The 23,168-nt window shown below is 35.6% G+C and overlaps 1 protein-coding gene across 5 annotated transcripts in view; it reads right to left on the reverse strand.

Annotated features, from left to right (window-relative positions):
- The window catches only part of Stard13 (StAR related lipid transfer domain containing 13), a 532,559-nt gene that overhangs the window by 292,998 nt on the left and 216,393 nt on the right, over nucleotides 1-23,168 (reverse strand). For 4 of the 5 annotated variants that reach the window (XM_021266494.2, XM_087199584.1, XM_087199585.1 and 1 more), the window contains one exon: nucleotides 15,531-15,564. The exons of the other annotated variant lie outside the window; for it this stretch is intronic. In XM_021266494.2, the coding sequence (XP_021122153.2) occupies nucleotides 15,531-15,564 (34 nt within the window). The remainder of the gene's footprint in view (nucleotides 1-15,530; nucleotides 15,565-23,168) is intronic. 5 annotated transcript variants of the gene reach the window in all.

The raw sequence follows: 23,168 nt of genomic DNA on the forward strand, positions 1-23,168 counted from the left end.
TAGACCAGTGATTTATAAAAAGATCCACATTTTCAACAGGTCAATTGCACGACTGCCTAGAGGAAGGGAAAGCATCACAAAACAATCTGAACCTACAGGAAATCATTTAGATCTATCAGTATTTCCAATGATTGAATTGATTGCTAGAAATAAATATATCTGAAAAATTATTGATCTGGAGTAATACTGTAGTCATTATAGTGGGTAATTTAAAATTTTCTATAGACTATGTTTATGTTAAATTATGATGAAAATAATGACATATGAGTGGTATTTTCAAGATTATATGTTTGAATATAACATACTTATAAAAGCAACTTAAAAAGTAAAATGTATGGCTGCCTTGCAACTCTTATTTTCTTTAATGTACATTTTACAGAAATTCTGTTTCAAGAATAATAAAATGAACAATGACTAATCTCAAATCTACTTGCAAGGCGTGACTATATTATAGAGTCTAACAATGAAATGATGCTGAAATAATGCTTTATTCTCAATATTAGACTCATTGTTCAATAAAAATGCTAAAACTAAATTTAGAAACCCATTTTATAAACATCAGAGAAGATAAAATTTTGTTGTTAATGAATAAAAATTTTTTTGTTAATTATATTGGTACATTTAAGGTATACAATATAATGACATTCATCATTGGAAATCTGCACCTTTACATGATCCATCTTGGTTATTAAATTTTCCCCCTTCCCCTGCCCTTCCTTCAACCCCTTCACCCCTCCCTATTGACAAAGACTTTATTTCCATTTTTTCTTTTTCTCATATTAATTCCATTCCCTTCTTTCCTTTCCCCTACCCCTCTGATTTCCCCTTCCCCTTTGCACTTTTTCTTCCTATTTCACATTATCTATGATACCTTTTAGTCCTTAGTTACACTTTCAGTTTCTCATACTAGAGAAACTATTCAGTATTTACACATGTGTGCCCTATTTATTTCACTTAAGAGTATTGCCTCAATGTGCATTCATTTGACTATAAATGTCTCAAGTTTCTCATTCTTTCTGGCTCAGTAATATTCCATTTTATATTAAAAAAAAAACCCCACATTTTCGTTTTCCGGTCTTCTGTTGATGGGCAATTGGGTTGTTTCCAAGTTTTAGCTATCACAAATTGTGCTGCTGTGAACATGGGTGCATATATATCACTGTGGTATGATACTTTTTATTCTTTGGGGAAGATACCCAGCAAAGGAATAGCTGGATCAAATGGGACTTCCAGTCCTATTTCTTTGAGGTATCTCCATACTGATTTCCACAATGGTTGCACCAGTCTACACTCCCACCAGCAGTGGAGCAGGGTTCCTCTTTCCCCACAGCCCCACTAGCATTTGTTATTGGTTGATTTCATGATGGCAGGCATTCTTTCTGGGGTGAGGTGGAATCTCAGTGTTGTTTTCATTTGCATCTCTTGAATGACCAGTGATGTTGAACATTTTTTCATATGTTTATTTGCTATTTCTACCTCTTTGTGTGACAAATGTCTGTTCATTTCAGATGCCAATTTTTGGATTGGGTCTTTAAATTTGGGAGGTGTGATTATATAAGTTCTTTATAGATTCTAGATAGTAAACCTTTGTCTGAGGGAGAGCTGGTGAAAATACTTTTTCACTTTGTGGGTTGTCTCTTCGCACTGTTGATGGCTTCTCTTGCTGTGCAGAAGCTTTTCAGTAAGCAGAGATCCCATCTGTTGATTGTTTGTGCTAGTTTACAGCCAATTGAGATTTTGTTCATAAAATCTTTTCCTACACCAATGTATTCAAGAATTCTACCTAAACTCTGTTCCAGCCAGTTCAGTGTTTTTGTTTTAATATTTAGATCTTTAATCCAGTTTGATTTTAGTTTAGTGCATGGTGAGAGATATAGGTCTAATTTTAATCTTTGGCAAGTTGAAACCCAATTTTTTCAGCACCATTTAATAAAGAGGCTATCTTTCCTCCAGTGAGGGTGTGGCTCCTTTGTCAAAGATGAGGTAGCTGAGTGTGTCTAGAGTTGTTTCTGCATCTTCTAATCTGTTCCACTGGTCCTCAGGTTTGTTTCTTTGCCAGTAGCATGCTGTTTTTATCACAGTAGCTTTGTAGTATAGTTTCAAGGTGGGGATTGTGATAATCCCTACCTTGTCCTTATTGCCTAGTATTGCTTTAGCTATTCTAGGTATCTTCTTGTTCCAAATGAATTTTTGGATTGTTTTCTCCAGGCCTGTGAGGTATATGCTTCTGAGACTTCAATTGGGAATGCACTGAATCTGTATAACAGTTTTGGAAGTATGGCCATTTTCACTATGTGGATTCTTCCTACCCAGTAGCAAGGGATGTCTTTTGATTTCCTGATATCCTCTTCAATTTCTTTTTTCAGAGTGCTATATTTTTCAGAGTAGAGGTTTGATTTCCTTTGTTAGGTTGATTCTTAGCTATTTCAATTTTTTTGGATGCTATTGTGAAAGGAATTGATTGCCCCATTTCTCCCTCAGTGAGTCTGGTTTCTGTGTACAGAAAAGCTATTGATTTTTGTGTGTTGATCTTGTATCCAGCTACTTTACTGAATTTGGTTATTAAGTCTAGAAGACTTTTGGTGGAGTTTTTTAAAAAATTTTATTTTATTGGTACATTTAAGGTATACAATATAATGACATTCATCATTGGAAATTTGTGCCTTTACATACTCTCTCTTCATTCTTATTTTTTTCCCCTTCCCCTGCCTTCCCTTCAACACCTCCATCCCTCCCTAATTAGAAAGACTTTGTTTCCATTTTTTTCATATTCTCATATTAATTCCATTCCCTTCTTTCCTTTCCCCTACCCCTCCACTTCCCCTTAGCCTTTGCCCCTTTTCTTCCTATTTCACATTATCTATTAACCATTTAGTCCTTATTTACACTTTCAGTTTCTCACACTAGAGAAACTATTCGGTATTTACACATGTGTGTACTATTTATTTCACTTAAGAGTATCACCTCAATGTGCATCCATTTAGCAATAAATGTCTCCAATTTCTTATTTTTTATGGCAGAGTAGTACTCCATTTCATAAAGAAAAACACATTTTCTTTATCCAGTCTCCAGTTGATGGGCATTTGGGCTGTTTCCAAGTTTCAGCTATTACATACTGTGCTGCTATGAACATGGGTGCACATATATCACTGTGGTATGATTCTTTCAGTTCTTTGGGGAAGATACCCAGCAGGGGAATAGCGGGGTCAAATGGGACTTCCAGTCCTATTTCTTTGAGGTATCTCCATACTGATTTCCACAGTGGTTGCACCAGTCTACACTTCCACCAGCAGTGGAGGAGGATTCCTCTTTCCCCACAGCCCTGCTAGCATTTGTTATTGGTTGATTTCTTGATAGCAGCCACTCTTTCTGGAATGAGGTGGAATCTCAGTGTTGTTTTCATTTGCATCTCTCAAATGACCAGTGATGTTGAACATTTTTTCATATGTTTATTTGCTATTTCTACTTCTTTGTCTGAGAAATGTCTCTTCATTTCAGATGCTGATTTTTGGATTGGGTCTTTAAATTTGGGAGGTATGATTTTTAAAAGTTCTTTATAGATTCTAGATAGTAAACCTTTGTCTGAGCGACAGCTGGTGAAAATTTTTTCCTACATTGTGGGTTGTCTCTTCACGCTGTTGATAGTTTCTCTTGTTGTGTAGAAGCTTTTTAGTAAGCAGAGATCCCACTTGTTGATTGTTTGTGCTACTTTACAGTCAACTGAGATTTTGTTCATAAAATCTTTTCCTACACCAAGGTCTTCAGGAGTTCTTCCTAAACTCTCTTGCAGCCAGTTTAGTGTTTCTATGTTAATATTTAGATCTTTAATCCATTTCTATTTTAGTTTAGTGCATGGCAAGAGATATAGGTCTAATTTTAATCTTTGGCAAGTTGAAACCCGATTTTTCCAACACCATTTGTTAAAGAGTCTATCTTTCCTCCAGTGAGGGTGTTTGGCTCCTTTGTCAAAGATGAGGTGGCTGAGTGTGTCTAGAGCTGTTTCTGAATCTTCTAATCTGTTCCACTGGTCCTCAGGTCTGTTTCTTTGCCAGTACCATGCTGTTTATCACAGTAGCTTTGTAGTATAATTGCAAGTTGGGGGTTGTAATACCCGCTGCCATGTCTCTGTTACCTAGAATTGCTTTTGCTATTCTAGCTCTCTTCTTTTTTCCCAAAGACTTTTGGATTGTTTTCTCAAGGTCCGTGATGTATGCTGCTGGAATTTCAATTGGGATTGGACTGAATCTATATAGCAATTTTGGAAGTATGGCAATTTTCACTATGTTGATCCTTCCTACCCAGGAGCAAGGGATGTCTTTCCATTTTCTGCTATCATCTTCAATCTCTCTTTTCAGAGTGCTATAGCTTTCAGAGAAGAGGTCTTTGATTTCTTTTGGTAGGTTGATTCCTAGGTATTTCAGTTTTTTGGATGCTATTGTGAAAAGAATTGTTTGCCCTATTTCTCTTTCAGTGAGTCTGTTGTTTGTGTAGAGGAAACATATTGATTTTTGTGTGTTGACCTTGTATCCAGCTACTTTACTGAATTCGGTGGAGTTCTTGGGGTCTTCTATATAGAGTATCATGTCATCTGCAAATAATGACAATCTGACTTCTTCATTTCCTATTTTTATTCCTTTTATTTCTTTCTCTTATCTAATTGCTGTGGCTAATTTTTCCAAAACTATATTGAACAAGAGTGTTGATAGTGGACATCCTTGTCTTGTTCCTGATTTTAGTGTGAAGGATTTCAGTTTTTGACCATTTAGTACAATATTGACTGTTGCTTTTTCATGGATGACTTTTATCAGATTGAGGTAGAGACCATCTAGTCCAAATTTTATAGGGTTTTTATCATAAATGCAAGTTGGATTTTGTCAAATGCTTTTTCTGCATCTATTGAGATTATCATATGGTTTTTGTCCTTGGCTCTATTGACATAGTGTATTACATTGATTGATTTGCATATGTTGAACCATCCCTGCATCCCTGGGACAAATCCCACTTGGTCGGGTTGTATGGTCTTCTTGATGATCTTCTTCATTCTATTTGCCATTATCTTATAAAGGATTTTTGCATCTATGTTCATTAGTGAGATTGGCCTATAGTTCTCCTTTTCAGTTGGGTCTTTCTCTGCTTTGGGGATTAAGGTGATGCTTGCTTCCAGGAATGAATTTGGGAGTATTCCTTCCCTTTCAATTTCATTGAAGAGTTTAAACAGCAGTGGCAGTAGTTCCTCTCTAAATGTCCTGTAGAATTCAGCAGTAAAGCCATCAGGACCTGGGCTTTTCTTGGTAAGTTTTTTTTTTCTTTTTGGTACCAGGGATTGAACTCGGGTCCTTGAGTGTGCACGTCAGGCAGTGAAACCACTGAGCTAAATCCCTGGCCTGGTAAGTTTTTTTTTTTTTTGATAACTTTATTATTAAACACACACACATACAAAAAATTGAAACCATTCAAAGAAGAACAATGCGGGGGGAAAAAACTACAGTAATATTCCCATACAGTAGAACTCAACGAAAACAGAACTGAAAACCACTTAAACGTTTTTCCATATAACTTAAAGAAGCATCTCAAGCATCAAAAAGACACCAGAGGATGTGATTTGTTTCAGAAAGATCCACAAAATCAACATTGAACAAATAATGATCTCAGAAAAATCTCCAGTTAGCAGACTCCACATGAGCCAAACTTCTCCCTACTTTAAATTTTGATACAGTCATAAGACACACGATGGAAGCACAACCCGAGAAATATATTATTAGGCCATTTCATCTGTGTGTATCCATAATTACACGTTCAGTTTCTCACACTAGAGAAACTATTTGGTATTGAAACATATATGTCCTATTTATTTTACTTAACAGCATGGCCTCAATATGCATCCATTTAGCTATAAATGTCACTAGTTTCTGGTTCTTTATGGCTGAGTAGTACTCCATTTTATTAAAAAACCCACATATTCTTTATCCAGTTTCCAGTTGATGGGCACTTGGGCTGTTTCCAAGCTTTTGCTATTATGAACTGTGCTGCTATAAACATGGGTGCACATATATTGCTGTGGTAAGATTCTTTTAATTCTTTTGGGAAGGTAACCAGCAGGGAGATAGCCAGGTCAAATGGGACCTCTAAGCCTGTTATTTGAGGTGTCTCCATACTGAGTTCCACAATGGTTGCACTAGTCTGCACTCCCACCAACAATGGAGAACAGTTCATTTCTCCCCACAACCCTGCCAGCATATGTGGTTAGATGATGTTTTAATAGCAGCCATTCTTTGTCGGGTGAGGTGGAATCTCAGTGTTGTGTTCAACTTCATCTCTCAAATAACCAGTGATGTTGAACATTTTTTCATATATTTATTTGCTGCTTTTACTTCATTGTCTGAGAAGTATCTATTCATTTCAGATGCCCATTTTTTAATTGGGTCTTTGAATTTGGGGGGTCTGATTTTTTCAGTTCTTTGTATATTCTAGATAGTAGTCCTTTGTCTGAGTTACAGTTGCTGAAAATTTTTTCCCCCATTGTAGGTTGTCTGTTAGCTCTGCTGGTGGTTTCTCTTACAGTGCAGAAGGTTTTTAATAAGATGAGATCCCAGTTGTTGGTTCTTTGTGCAAGTTCCCATGCCACTGAGGCTTTGATCATAGTCTTTTCCTATACCAATATCTTCAAGAGTTCTATCTAACTTATCTTTCAGCAAATTTAGTGTTTTTGTCCTAATGTTGACAGTGTTCCACCCCACAAAATCAGAATACACATTCCTTTCAGCTGCACATGGGTAGACCACATGCTAGCTCACAGGACATGTCTAAGTAAATGTAAAAGAAAGTTACCCCCTATATATTATCAGACCATAGTGCAATAAAATTGGAGATCAATGACATAAGAAACTGAAAACTCCCACAAACACATGGAAATTAAATAACACCCTCCTGAACAACCAATGGGTCATAGAGGAAATTAAAGAAGAAATTAGACAGTTTCTACAAGTAAATGATAATACCAGTACAAAATACAGGAATCTATGGGACACAATGAAAGCAGTTCTATGCGGGAAATTCATAGCAGTCAATGCCCATATTAGGAAAACAGAGAGAACTCAAATAAATAACCTAATGCAGAACCTCAAGCTCCTAGAAAAAGAAGAGCATAACAAACCCAAAGCTCATATAAGAGAGGAAATTATAAAGATCAGAGTAGAAATCAATGCAATGGAGACTAAGAGAATGATACAAAAAATTAATGAATTAAAGAGTTGGTTTTTTGAAAGAATAAATGAAATTGATAAACCCTTAGACAACCTTATCAAAAAATGGTAAAGGCTTGAATCCATGCAATCAAGAATGAAAAAGGTGAAGTCACAACAGATCCAGGAGAAATCCAAAGCATCATCAATACCTACTTTGAGAACCTGTACTCTAATAAAATGGAAAACACAGAAGAAATGGACAGATTCCTAGATACATATGAATTGCCAAAGTTAAATGAAGAAGATATAGAAATTCTAAACACCCCAGTTACAATGAGTGAAATTGAAAATGTAATAAAAAATTTACCAACAAATCAAAGCTCAGGTCCTGATGGCTTCACTGCTGAATTCTACAAGATATTTAAAGAAGAACTAATGCCATTATTCTTTAAACTCATCAAGGAAATTGAAAGGGAAGCAAGGCTTCCAAATTCACTTCTGGAAGCAAGTATTACTTTGGTTACAAAACCAGGGAAAGACCCAACCCAAAAAGAGAAGTACAGGCCAATCTCCCTAATGAAAATAGATGCAAAAATCCTCAACAAGATACTGGCAAACAGAATACTGGTCATCAAGAAGATCATACACCCTGACCAAATTGGATTTATCCCAGGGATGCAAGGATGGTTCAATATTCATAAATCAATAAATGTAATACACTATATTAACAGAGCCAAGGACAAAAACCATATGATCATCTCAATAGATGCAGAAAATGCATTTGACAAAATCCAACACCCATTCATGATTAAAAACCCTACAGAAAATTGGAATAGGAGGTCTTTATCTCAACTTGATTAAAGCTATCTATGAAAAACAAACAGCCAACACCATACTAAATGGTCAAAAACTGAAAACTTTCATGCTAAAATCAGGAACAAGACAAGGATGTGCACTATCACCACTCCTGTTTAATATTGTTCTCGAAACATTAGCCATAGAAATTAGAAAAGAAAAAGAAATAAAAGGAATAAAAATAGGAAAGAAAGAAGTTAAACTATCATTATTTGCTGATGATATGATACTTTACATAGAAGACCCAAAATACTTTGCCAAAAGACTTTTAGACTTAATTGACAGATTCAGTAGAGTAGCTGGATATAAGGTCAACACTCAAAAAACAATAGCCTTTTTATATACAAATAATAGACTCACTGAGAGAGAAATTTGGGAAACAATTCCTTTTACAGTAGCATCTAAATAAATGAAATATCTAGGAGTCAATCTAACAAAGGAAGCAAAAGACCTCTACACTAAAAACTATAGCACTTTGAAAAAGGAGATTGATGATATAAGAAAATGGAAAGACATCCCTTGTTCCTGGATAGGAAGAACCAATATAGTGAAAATTGCCATACTTCCAAAACTATTATATAGGTTTAATGCAATGCCAATTGAAATTCCAACAATATATTTCACAGAACTACAGTAAAAAATCCAAAAATTCATTTGGAACCAGAAGAGACCTAGAATAGCAAAAGAAATTTTAGGCAACAGAGATATGGCTGGGGGTATTACAATTCCCAACTTCAAATTATACTACAAAGCTACTATGATAAAAACAGCATGTTATTGGCAAAGAAACAGACCCAAGGATGAGTGGAATAGATTAGAAGATGCAGAAACAACAGCAGTATATAGATATACTCAGCCACCTGATTTTTGACAAAGTAGCCATCCATCCTCATTGGAGGAAAGATAGCCTATTTAATAAATGATGTTGTAAAAACTGGATTTCAACATGTCAAAGATTAAAACTAGATGCCCACCTATCACCATGCACCAAATTAAGATCAAAGTGGATTAAAGATTTAAATATCAGGACTGATAAGTTTTTAATTCTGTTTTCAATTTCATTGATATTGGGTCGTTTAGAATTTTTAGATCATGTTTATTCAACTTTGGTAATTCACATGTATCTAGGAATCTGTCCATTTCTTCTGTGTTTTCCATCTTACTGGCGTATAGGTTCTGGAAGTAGGTATTGATGATCTTCCGGATTTCTGCTGGGTCTGTTGTAATTTCACCCTTTTCATTCCTAATTGCATGGATTTGGGCCTTTTCTTCCTTTTTTTTGATAAGGTTGGCTAAGGATTTGTCAATTTTGTTTATTCTTTCAAAGAACCAACTCTTGGCTTCATTCATTTTTTTTGTATTATTCTTTTAATCTCCATTGCATTGATTTCTGCTCTGATCTTTATAATTTCTTCCCTTCTATGGGCTTTGTCTTTGTCTTGCTCTTCTTTTTCTAAAAGGTCAAGGTTCAGCATCAGGTTGTGTAATTGAGCTCACTCTGTTTTTCTAATGTGAATATTCACTGCTATGAATTTCTCTTGTAAGACTGCTTTCATTGTGTTCCATAGATTCTGATATATTGTATTGGCATTGTCATTTAATTGTAGGAACTGTCTGAATTCCCTCTTTAATTTCCTCTGTGACCCATTGGTTATGTAGAAGTGTGTTGTGAAGTTTCCATGTGTTTATGAAATTCTCATGGTTTCTTTTGCTATTGATCTCCAATTTCATCACATTATGGTCTGACAATATACAGGGGATAACTTCAATTTCTTTGCACTTACTTAATCATGTTCAATGAGTGACTATGTGGTCTATTTTAGAGAATGACCCATGTGCAGCTGAAAAGAATGTGTATTCTGATTTTGTGGAGTAGAGCACTCTGTAAACATCTATTAAGTTCATTTGCTCAAGAGTTTGATTAAATTCTAGTATTTCATTGGGTTTTTTTTGTCTAGTTGATCTATCTATTTGTGAGAGTACCATATTAAGATCCCTCACTACTATTGTATTAGTGCTTATATGATTTTTCTTGTCCATTAGTATTTGTTTTATATAGTTGAGCGCACTAGTGTTTGGTCCATATATATTAATGATTGTCATCTCTTCTTCTTGGATTGTCCCTTTTTTAAGGATGTCATGTCCTTCTTTGTCTATCTTAATCAGTGTTGCTTTAAAATCTACTTGCTCTGCAAAAAGGATAGCTACTCCTGCTTTTTTTCAGGTTCCTGTTGCATGTTTTCCACCCTTTAACTTTCAGTGTATGAGTTTCTTTTTGAATTAACTGTGTTTCTTTTATGCAGAATATGGTTGAATCTTGCTTCTTGACCCATTCTGCCAGACTAATTCTTTTGATTGGTGTATTGAGACCATTAACATTGATGGTTATAATTGATATGTATTGACTTCTCATTGCCATGACTTTTTCTTTTTGTTGGATTCCTCCCTTTGTGTTTAATTTCTTGTCATACTGATGGATTCATTCTGCAGGGCTTCTTGAGGTTGTATTCCTTGTTGTCTTTTCCTAGGATATTTTCTAAAATTTATGGAGTGCTGGTTTGGCATTCATGAAGTTCCTAAGGTGCTCTTTGTCATGAAAGTATCTTATTTCTCCAGCAATTTTGAAAGATAGTTTTGCAGGGTACATCTATCTGGGTCGGAGGCTGTTTTCCTTTAGGGCTTGAGACACATCACTCCAAGCTCTTTTTGCCTTGAGGACTGCATTGAGAAGTCTGCTGTGATTCTGATGGTCTTTCCTTTATATGTGATTTGTTTCTTTTCTCTAACTTCTTGTAGAACTTTTTTCTTCTGTTGGGTTTCTGGAATCTTAAACAATTATATGCCTATGTATAGGTTTTTTATTTTTGACCAAGGCTAGTTGGAGTCCTATATGCCTCACTTATTTGTATGTCAAGTTCTTTTCCCCCACTTAGGAAGTTTTCTGCCATCACTTTTGTGAACAGTTTTGTTTTTTTTATATATCATCTGCACTCTCCCCTGTTTCTTCATTGTCTCCAATCAGTCTTATGCTATTCTTCTTTGCATCATCTAGCAGCTGCTAGATGATTGATTTCTCATGGTCCCTTACTATTTTTAAGAAGTTTTTCTTTTCCTGGTCACTAATTGCAATCCTATCTTCTATGTCTAAAATCCTATCCTTGCACTGGCTCATTCTGCTATGTAGACTTTCAATGGAGTTTTTAATCTCCTGGAAATCTTTTTGCATCAGTTTTATGGATTCCATTTGTTTTCTATGTTGGGATTCCATCATGTTCCTCAGTTCCTCTGTTTTTTTTTCCTGTGTCCACTCTAGATATATTAATCATGTCTTATACTCTGGGCACAAACTCTGCTGTTATGTGAGAAATTATTTCTGATTTCAGTTTTTCCAGGTCCCCTTTTGCTGCCAGTTCAGGGAGTCCAGGTGGTTGAGTATCAGATTGTTCCAACTTGTTGCCCTTTGGGGTTGCCTTAGGAAATCTGGAAGTGTGGTTTTGAGACTTATTTATGTGTCTTCTCATTTCAACAGATGCAGCCTGCTGTGTCTTTGTTGAGGTGACTTTTTGCTCACCCAGTGGTCTTGAATTCTCAGGAAGCCACTGAGCAGCCTTTACTCTCCTGCTCACTAGTATGCCAATTCCTGGGTTCAGAGTAGTGGCGTTCTAGATCCCTGAGCTGACCTGTTGTCTGTGCGGGCTTCTGGGTGGGACCTGAGCACACTTGGGATGGTATCTCAGTGTGCCTCTTGCTGGGGCCCCTATGTAGCCATTTTCTGGGAGGGCCTTTGGTTGGGGGCTGTGCACCCCAATTTCTGTGGAATGCACAGGCTTTGGCTAGGGTCTCCTTGCACTTATCAATGGTATCAGGGTGAGCTTCTGGATATTGCTTGTGTGCCTGTACAGCACTTCTCCAGTCAGGTCCCTGGTTGTGGCCAATGGTATGGCAAGCTTCTGGCTGAAGCCCATGTGCCCATGCAGCCCTTTTCTGGGTGGCCTTTGGCTTGGGTGGGTGTGTCAGAGTCCCTGGGGTCAGGGTGGAGCCCTGGCTGGGATTCACCTACAGGCACACCCATCTGGGCCACACAGCTGCTCCCTGGGATCTGCCCACACTTAAGGATGAAATGGCAAGCCTCTGGCTGGAGCCCACATGCCTGTGCAGCTCCTCTCTGGGTAGACTCCTAAAAATTTTTATTTTTTTCCTTTTAGATAATGAGTCAAATCAGTAAAGCTAAAAGGATGTTTTTCTGCTAAGGTTTACTATTTGTAATAAATGGCCCTAACCAACAAAACAAAATGATACTCCAGTGTTTCAAACTCAAGAAATGATTATATTAAAGAAGTAGTCCTTTAATAAGGTAAAATTCTTTCCCTGTTGCCATTAAATTATCTACCAAGTTTTGTAATTGCTTTCTGCTTTTCTGCTTTCTGGTCATGATCTCATTTTTTTCAAGGCCTCTCATCCTTGGGAGCAACTAGCTTCATTTCTCAGAAGACCACAAAAGGGAAGAAATAGGAGAGGATTTGTCTGAATTTAGAGTTTGCTCTGGTCTAGCTTCTAAGACACTCTAGAAGTACGAGTAGCAACAATAAAATCAATCCTATCACATTTCTTTAATTTTGGTCTGTGGAACTCATTCCTTTATTAGCAATTACTATTTACAAGGTACATGTAAGTAGGGGTTCATTATGCATGATTACACAAATAATGTGCCCTTGATTTTAAAGATCCTGCCTGTGTTCCTGTTATGTTCACACTCAAAATGGCAAAACATAATGTTAAGTGGAATAAGTGAGACACAGAAGCTTAAATATTGCATGGTTCTTCTTATACGAGAAATCCAAATTATATTAAAAAAGCAAAATAAAAGATAGATAATTGAAAGTAGGGAGATAGATCTTTCTCAAATGGTCCGGAGATCAAGAGAAGGAGGGAGGGAGGATGAAAGGGAATGAAAAAGGAATTAAGATCTGTTGTGTACATGTTGGTACATGTTGCTCCACACAAGCAGTGTAAACATTATGTACTGCAAACATGTGTTAATAAAAATATAATAGTAAATATGTGTGTGTGTTTCATCTTGCTGTTGTGTGTTATGTTTCTTTATCCTTGTTATCCATTAAGTATGAGGCTCTTGAGGGAAGACATTGTCTTTTTCTTTTTATCATTCCTCATAATTACAGTGCCTCTCAATAAATATGTGCATACAGAAAGCACAATAGTGTAAGTTTGTGAACAAAGAGCAGTAGCAACTAGTAACACCATCACTATACTTTTGGGGGGTATGTTGTATGGCAAAAAAAAGTATATGATCTTAGGAATCAAATAGAATCAGACCCAAATTCTAATTCTGATATTTACTGGGCAATTTTACCACCTAGACCCTTACTGATTTATGTGTATATAGTGAAGACAATGCCTCCAATATTATGTTTGGAGAATTAAATAAATGAATATGCAGTGTGGCATACATGCTGTGTGGCACACAATAGTCACTCAATCAGTTCTGATCTTCTATCTTCATCTAATATCCCAGACTTATCCTTCTTTTTTTTTCACTTTGTTAAATTCTTTTATTGGTACATGGTAGGTATACAACACAACTACATTTCTCACTGGGAATTGTACCTTTACATAATGCATCTTGGTTCTTATTTTTTCCCCATTACTAGCCCTCCCTTCACACCCTCCACCCTTCCCTATTTACAAAGACTTTATTTTCATTTCTCATCATTTTTCCTTTCCCTTCTTTCCTTTCCCCTGCCCCTCCCACTATCCCTACCCCTTTGGACCTTTTCTTCCTATTTTGCATTATCGATTATTCATTCTAATCATTGGTACATTTTAGGTATACAATATAATGACATTCATCATTGGAAATTTGCACCTTTACATAGTCTCTCTTGGTTCTTATTTTTCACTCTTACCCAGCCCTCCCTTCAACCCCTCCATTTCTCCCTATTTACAAAGATTTTGTTCCTATTTTTCCATTTTCTCATATTAATCCCATTCCCTTCTGTCCTTTCCCCTAGCCCTCCCACTTCCTTCCCCTTTGCCCCTTTTCTTCATATTTCACATTACCTATTATACATTTAGTCCTTATTTACATTTTCAGTTTCTCACACCAGAGAAACTATTCAGTATTTATACATGTGTGTCCTATTTATTTCACTTAAGAGTATCGCCTCAATGTGCATCCATTTGGCTATAAATGTCTCTAATTTCTCATTTTTTATGGCTGAGTAGTCCTCCATTTTATTTTAAAAAAAACACATTTTCTTTATCCAGTCTGCAGTTGATGGGCATTTGGGCTGTTTCCAAGTTTTAGTTATTACAAACTGTGCTGCTATGAACATGGGTGCACATATATCACTGTGGTATGATTCTTTAAATTCTTTGGGGAAGATCCCCAGAAGTGGAATAGCAGGGTCAAATGGGACTTCCAGTCCTAGTACTTTGAGGTAAGAGATGTTGATTTTTTGAATAATGAGTTAAAACTGGTTCTCAACCAATGACAGAAAAATGGATATATAAAGAAGAAATACTGGTGATTACTAATGCAGTTAAGGGCAGCATTAAACTATTAATTTTAGAGACATTATTTGATAAAATTATTTCAAAATCAGGCTTTTATGGTAAAAACTCAGAGTGAAGAACTTTTATCTTTTGTATCAGGGATCGAGGTTGGGACCTTGCACTTGTGAGGCAGGCAGTGGAACCACTGAGTTAAATCCCTGGCCCAGAGTAAAGAACTTTTAACTTTCATATTGAAACAGTCAATAATCTTCAAGACATGAAAAATACACATATGGAATCACTCATAGAATCACACAAAGGGTTTTGAAGTGGTTCTTGTCCAAGAATTAGTATGTAAATGACAACATGAAACAACAACTGATAAAGAGACTTCAGAATACTGTATCTACAATAAATGTTCAAACTATGAATAAAACCACAGCGGCTAAAGGATGGTAAGAAGTAGAAAGATTCAGGGAGTTGTTAATTGTTACTTTACAAAGCCATTAAAATGAGAAATTCAATAAATTATGATGTAAAATATTTGGATTTTCACAGAACATTTCCAAATGAAAAAGTCTCACAAATAACAATTGCTACCCTCATCCAACTCTATGCGCAAAAGGACTTCTCTTTTGAGCAGATGTCTTAGGACAGGCGCAATCTTCTATTTAATTCCTACTTAATCTGTAATATATATTTCAGGATAAAGATTGGTTATGTAACTGAATTCTTTGTGTATTAAACTGACTTTACTAAATACATAAATGTACCACATGATATCATGAGTACCAGAGAAAAACGAAGTGAATTGATTCAGAGTTCAAGATGCTGGATACATTCTGATTTAATACCACACCTTGACTATCAATTTTCTGTCAATGATTCAGCAAACTCATGGTTAAATTTATGCAGATGAGTCTCTTCAAATAGTTTTTATAAATAAACACTAAAACGTAGTTGATCAAGGAGACTTACCTGCTCTTTCCTTGCTTTGCTTGTCAGAGAGCATCTACAAAAAAATCACACTCTTAATATCTCAAAATTATACCAATTTCGTCAAGAATATCATCATTGAATTTGAAACGAAAAATCAGATTGTAAAATTAAAATTAAATGGGCTCCAGAAATGAAAATAAAATACCAATAAGCACTAGAATTGTATGATTTTAGAGACTACACAGCTCATCTGGAATAATAAAAATAATTATATTCTTGGGGAAGATAAGTTTATTTTTCTCTGAGTTAAGTAAGGATTTACATGATTGTGTGTCCCCTTAGTAACTGAGGAGAAAACTATAGTCTAGTTTGTATCCACTACTCCACTGTCCTCATGTCACAAAGAATCTCCCTCGCAATAAATCCCATCCTCCTGCTCAGCTGGTTCAAAGTAACATCACAGCAGTCAGCACAGCTGACTACTGCTCCTTTCTGCAAACGTATTGATCTGAGCTTCTATACTCCTTCTCTGTCCCTGCTCTCTTTTCAACCCTCTGGCTGTTTCTTGTCATTTTCTTCATGGACTCCTCTTTCGCTCGTTCCTTCTTAAACGTTGATTTTGTTTACTTTTGCTTTATTTCATTTTGTCAAGGACTGCTGCTGGGCCTTCTCTTCTCACCTTGCAACTTCTTTAGGGTAATCTCATCTACTGTCAATCCATATTCTGATAACCTTCAGGTTAATATCTCTTTCCTGGAGCTCCAGGACAATAGAGCAAACCGTTAATTGGACATCCACACTCAAATATGCTATAGGAGACACATTAAACTCCATATGTCTAAACTCAACATTCTCTCTTCTTCCCCTACCTCTTCCTCTCCACTCCTATGGCCACACCACCCAGTTCTAAGCTACCCTCTTTCTGTCTTAATGAATGGCCTCACCATCTACTTGGTTGGTTAAAATGACTTGACTTGACCTCACTTCTTCTTGTCATTAATAAATGCTATTGTTGGTGCCTATTTCCATAGCTTGCTTTAGCACATGTACTTATTTTCTGTCCTATTGCCACCTCCTCTTCAACATTCAGGTCTTACCTAGGTAACTGCCATAATCTCCTTTTTTGTTTTTTTTTTTTTTTGAGACAGGGCCTCACTATTTAGTTCAGGCTGATCTTGTACTCACTCTGTAGCCCAGGCTGGCCTTGAACTTGGGGAAATTCTCTTGTCTCAGCCTCCCAAGTGCTGAGAGGCTGGAAGGCGACACCGAGCTCATAGTTTCTTAATTTCTTGGTCTGATTCTAGTCTCATTTCTCTTCAGTCTATTCACAGCCTACATAATCTTACTAAAAACAATGTGATCACAGCAGTAGTGTTCTTAAAACCTTTCCATGATTCTCCATGACCCTAAGAATAAATATAGTGCAGTAATTAAGATCTGATGTTTAGCAGCCACAAAGACAGTTAGTAGCTGTGTGACCTGAAGAAAGTTACCAATGTTTCCTAAGCTTCATTTCTTCATTTATAGAATGGGATCACTTTGAGGAATAAGTATAATAAAATTCATGTGTTGTACTAAGCCCTATGTGTAGCATATAGAAGATATACAATAAATATTTGTCAGTATTCTGAAGGAAGATTACATCTTACTTTCACAAAGCATCAGGTAAAGTTCTATGGGAGTCAGGAACAAGGGAGGCGAAAGTCTGACATTGCTAAAGATTGGTCCTTCACAACACAGCTCCTCACCCTGTTTTTTACTTACTTTCTCTCCTTATTCTGTTCTTTTATTCATATTTTCCTTAAAGTAAAAGCAAATCCTCCAGTTGGTGCCTAACAATCAGAAGTAATTTATTAAAGGAGTGACATCCATCTGACAACACTCAGTCAAAGATCAAGAAATGACCCTCTGATGGTAAAATATCAGACACTGTGACATGCAGAAAGGGAAAGAGTTTTCCATAGTTTTCACATAATATCAAGTGACTACTTATTGCTAGAATAAGCCCATCAAACTAGAGTACTGTGTAGTATTTAAATGATTCTGACTTGTCTTGGAAGCAAGTTTATTTAATGATTATTTGACCTGGAAAAATAAGTAAGATAAAATTAGAGAGTAAGTTGTGTTATCATAGCATAATAAAATATTAAGTACTACTTTGCTAAATGCAATAATACTATTTTAACAATCATTTAATCATGGAAACAATCCTGATATAATTCTATAAATTCAGCTGTTTAAAAAAATCCTCATTTATGATTTGAGAGCAACTGCTGAGGAGAAAATTCAGCCTGTGAGGGCTCCAGAAGGAAGCAAAACATAGAAAGTAGATTTCTGCAGCCATACCTTGAATGGAGTGCTAACACGTCTACTTATATATTAATAATGTTTCCTCTGACACAAAAACTGAAAGATTACTTGATTTTAAAATAAATCAATGTAGTCCTGGTGAAATGGGGGTTCCCAGACTGTTTGACAACACTATATCAACTAATATTTTGTCCTAAATACAGAATATTTCATGAAATAGAGTTTGCATTTGAAAAATGTGCATTTTAAGTGTGAAGAGTCATTACACAAAAGAAGAAATTAATATCTGAAATTAAAGAATCAAAAGTTAACATCCTTGAAAAATGAAAAATATTTTAAACATATTATTAAAGTTCAAATATATGGAAGATACTTGAAAATGAATCCCTGATGCATATAATCACTTCAGAACTACATGAAAAATGAGAAGCAGAGGCATAGGGACTCTCATTTTCCTATGATGAATTAGATAATTAATGAATTAAAGCATTGTTACATAATATGTATTTTGTATATTAATGCTGAGATATTTATAAATGTGATGGTGAATATGCACTTCATTATGACTATAGAGCAATATTTTAACACAGTAATTATCATTTAAAATCAGTAGATTCCAGAGGTAGGGGAAGGAGGGAATGGGGAATTACTGTTTAATGGGTACAGCGCTTCTGTTTTGCAAGATGAAAAGAGTTCTGGAGATGGATGGATGGTGGCAATGGTTGCACACCACTGTGAGTGTACTTAATATAACTGAATGTCCATTTAAAAATGATTAAGATGGTAAATTTTATGCAACATATATTTCATTACAGTTTTTTTTTAGAAAAGAGCCCTACCAGAGAAGCACTAGAGGCACACATTCCATAGCAACTCCTTATGTTGACACTTCTGCTGTATCTTACTTCAAACTCCTCTAGAAATCTAAATTATAGAGTAGAAACACTTCAGAGCCCAACTTATCAGATATCTCTAATGGGCAGATAATAAAAGAACTGCTATTGTCTTAGAGATAATGATTTACATGCTCCTCCAGTAATCACAAGATTACAGTTAGCTCTACACGGAAGAAGGAAGGGTACACCCTGGAGCAGAATGGGGGTTGATGTCAGTGATTCACCAGGGAAGAACAGTTGAATTAAATATCTTCAGACCACCTATGGTTATTTCTCTGGACATTTTATTCAATAAATATTTGTTGAGTGCTTAGGCATTATTTTAAAATACGCATTTCTAGCACTATAGTAGAATGTCTGATCCCATCTTTCTATTGTGTAGGTGGCTGGAAACAGGTAAGTGGTCTAAACTAGGTTTTCAAGAACTCTAGAAACGCTGGAATTACCTCAAGGACAATTAATGAATAGCTTTTCAAATTATCTCATAGATAATTCCCATAGAAAAAACATGACTATCACATACTGCAGATGGGGTAGACTACATTCTGGTGGCCTTCATTTATTGATTGGTAGTAAATTCCTTTGAAGTAATTTTAAGAGTCACTTGCCTCACTTGATGAGTTTCCTGAGAAAGTGTTATATTTTGTAATACTACCTCTAAATTGATCATAATTATAAATCCACATTCACATAGAGTCTAAGAACAGTATTTTAGATATTTTATGATAGGACTAGTTTTACTGTGCAGTTGATTTTTGGGACAAATTTACACAGAAATGTATCCTTTGCCTACATATGCTACATTAAAATATAAAACTGCACTAAACAACTACAAAACATCCAGATAAATTTTTATTGGGAGGCTATGTCTCTCTTGGGCAGGTAATGACCAACCTGTTCAATAAATACATTAACTACTTTGTACAGGTCAAACTAGAAAGCTGTTTCAACACCTGCTGCTCCTGAAACACAAAGGGCCCATTTGTTCCTGAGCCTCTCATATAAACTTTTCAAATCAAGAGCAGCAGGTAAACCCCCAAAGTAAATAAAATCTTGGCCAAACATATAAGCCATTTTACTACATGCCCTTTACCAGAACCCACCTGCTGATTTCAAACTCAATAGATTATATTCAGTAGTGATCCTGATTTAAATATTACTGAGTAATATCTAAGTAGCAATGAGTAGAAAAGGTTAATCACCAGATTACCACCAGAAAATTCATTTCCTTGGACAAATATAAGGGATGTAAGTATTACACATTGGCTTTGACCCAACAGTTAAGGCTGACTGACTTTATTGGAGGTGAATTATATCTCAATAAAATAAAATAACTTTTCCTAAATCTTCTTTGTTTTAGCTACCTAATGGATCACATAAAAATTATAGTTTAAAATAAAGTTAAAATTTAAAAAAAAATTTGGGGGGTACCAGGGATCAAACTCAGGACCTTGCACTTGCGAGGTACGCATCGGAACCACTGAGCTAAATCCCAGGCCCAAAATGAAAATATTTTAAAGCATTTTAATCTATAATTACAGAATCATTCTAAGAAGCTCCCCTTAAAGGAATTTCAACCAAAACATGTTGATGAGGTAAAATAAAAATATAACGTCCCTTACTTATTGTATTAAATTCCCACTGACTTTAAATTTGAATTAAAAATATTTCAAGCATAGCCTCAAAAGAAGTCACAAAACTTTTTATTCCTGCAAATATCCTCTATAATGGTTTCTGCCTAGTTGTCAAACCAATCCTTTGCCAACTTAGGTGGAGAAAAGGCTGTAGGAATTCTTAGCTGGTAGAAGGCAGTGGGGAGATGGAGAAGATCACAGATTTCTTCAAACAACTATGTCATGAAAAGTCGAGGAAATTTTTCTAAAAATGTAATATAACTTACAATCTACTTTTTATTTTTGTTTCTCTGATTTCCTATGAATTTGACATATGTAATTCTTATTTCAGTGCTATATAAAATCTCACTGAACTTTAAATATAAGAGTCATAAAAATCTACTTTTGTGGATTTAAATAGATTTCAGTACAGCTCATGGTATATAAATCTGTTTCTAAATATAAATGTTGGTATGTATATATATTTGTGCTCAAATAGAAGTAGTAATGTATCATTTCAGACACTTAATCTAATGTAAAAACACTAGTCTTTACTAGTGGAGTAAGTCTAAAATGATGTTACCCAATAAACCATAGGATTTTAATAAGCATTCTTGACATTTGATGCTAATAAAAACGATTTCATATTTTAGAATTAACATTTAAGGGGGGAAATGTAGTTTTGCTATTTAACACACACCATAATTGGGTGGCTTCATTTCCTTCTTGATTGGCTTATATAAAGAGGCTACTCGTTTTCTCTCTTTCTGTGTATGTTTTAAATAATATGTAGTCCAAGCCCCAGAAATAAATACATGAAAGGAATACATCAAATGAAATTGAAGTTTCTGTAATAACAAAACTGACTTAGAACTTTACTAGATCCAGCTTAGTAATTAAAATACATTCTAAAAAATGATTCCAGGAATTTTGTATCTGATATGATCAAAAATATGGTGAAAGCTTAAATTTTAAAAATGATTACAGAAATAAGACATTACCAGTAGTCCACCTTAAGTAGTACTGACTTGGAACGTATTTATCTCATCATTCTTGCTGCTTTCTGAAGCAGCTCTGTAAGTCCTCTTCTGTGAATGTTTCAGGTGGCACTGTCAAAATTGGTAATTACGAAGTGCCTGTTGCACTGATCCAGGATAGAAATGAGAATAAAATAAATTATGGAATACATGGAAAATAAAGTAATGTAATTTCGAGAAGCTTGACCAGAAAGTTGAAGGAAACAATAACATTAGGCTTAGGAGGTAAATTCAAAGAGTGCTCTTGAGAATTAGAAGACATCTCAGCATGTTCAGGGCCCTAGAAGAAGGCACTAGTGAAGACTGTAGTTGCAGCTTCTAGACAGCAGGGTCCTGGAGAGAGGGTAGAGTACACCAGGAGCACACGGCCTGCTGGAGAAGGAGATGAGAGAGCATAGGTGCTGACAGTCTGGCTGGGATTGACAGCTGATAGTTGAGGGAGCAAATATGGGAGAGCCTCCCTGTTTCTGGGATATGAAGTCCAAGATAAAGGCAGGCTGGAGCTGGAGAGGGCACAGGGGAGATCTGTTTGCTATCTGAAAAGCAACGCAGTGTTTCCCTCTTCTGTGCTTTTGATGTGCTCAGAATAAAGTCTCACACACTGCCTCAAACTAGTCTCTAGTTATTTCACAACCTTGTCTTTTTGCCTTGAGCAAATGTGAGCATTGAAAATGATGGCCTGCGTCTATTTCCTTTAAGGCATATGGTATCCAGGTTGAGCAACCGTAATCTGAAAATCTGAAATCTGAAATGCTCTAAGACCTGGGGTTTTTGGAACACTAACATGACATCACAAGTAGAAAATTCCACACCATCAGTTTTGTTTCATACAAAAAAATTATTTAGAATATTGGATAAAACTACTGTCATACTAGGTGAATGTAAAGGTATAAATAAAACATAAATAAATTTTGAGCTAGAATTGGACCTCTTCCCCAAGATACTTCATTATTTATATGCAAATAATCCTAAATATGAAAACTCCAAAATCCAAAACAGTTCTGGTCCCAAGCATTTCCAATGTGGTATGGTCAACCTATGTTAAAGAGATTTGGGTTTTTTAGTTAGACACATTGGATTTAAATCTTGAATCCAATTCTTCCTATTTATATGAGTGTAAGCAATTCTTCTCATTTGTCTGAGACTTAGTTCCCTTATGTATAAAATGGAGATGGTGATAGAGACTTCATAAGAATATAAAGATAAAAAAGAATATAAAGATTAAATTTAAAAAACGCAACCATCTGTCTGCCATCCACTGCACCTAGCACTAGGTTGAGGACAGATTGCTTAATCCTTCCTCAATAAGTAACCTGAATTCTTATGTATAACTAGATGAAAATATCTTCCTCTTCAACTATGATATACAGTTTCAATGCTAACCTTACAAGATATTGCCTAAATATTTAAGTTTTGGTAAAGAGTCATTCTCTCACATCCCAATTTTATAATTTAGTAGTCATATTCTCCACCTCACTTGTAGGTGTACATAAATAAGAAATCAAGACTGAGAATTTGCTTTGGCTTGTTACCATATGATAGGCCTCCTTGGGCAGCATCCCCCAGGATTTGACTGCTTCATAGGTGTATTTGCTTTGGCCTTTAAGCTTGTTTTTATATTCTAATATTGCCAGCCTTCCAGATTATACAAAATTAAAGTCACATATTTTCTTTGATGGTCTATTTTTTTTACAAGAATAGTTTGGGCATAAAAAAACAAATTCTACCTCATAAGTCCCATGACTCTTAGACCCTGATTTGATCAGCTGAATATAGAACATTAGAGAAACATTTGGTCATCAAATTCTGGACACACAGCCT

Source organism: Heterocephalus glaber, unplaced genomic scaffold, assembly GCF_053883595.1.
Source record: "Heterocephalus glaber isolate CG9 unplaced genomic scaffold, H.glaber_assembly_v1.0 deba00001720, whole genome shotgun sequence".
Classification (NCBI taxonomy): Eukaryota; Metazoa; Chordata; class Mammalia; order Rodentia; family Bathyergidae; genus Heterocephalus; species Heterocephalus glaber.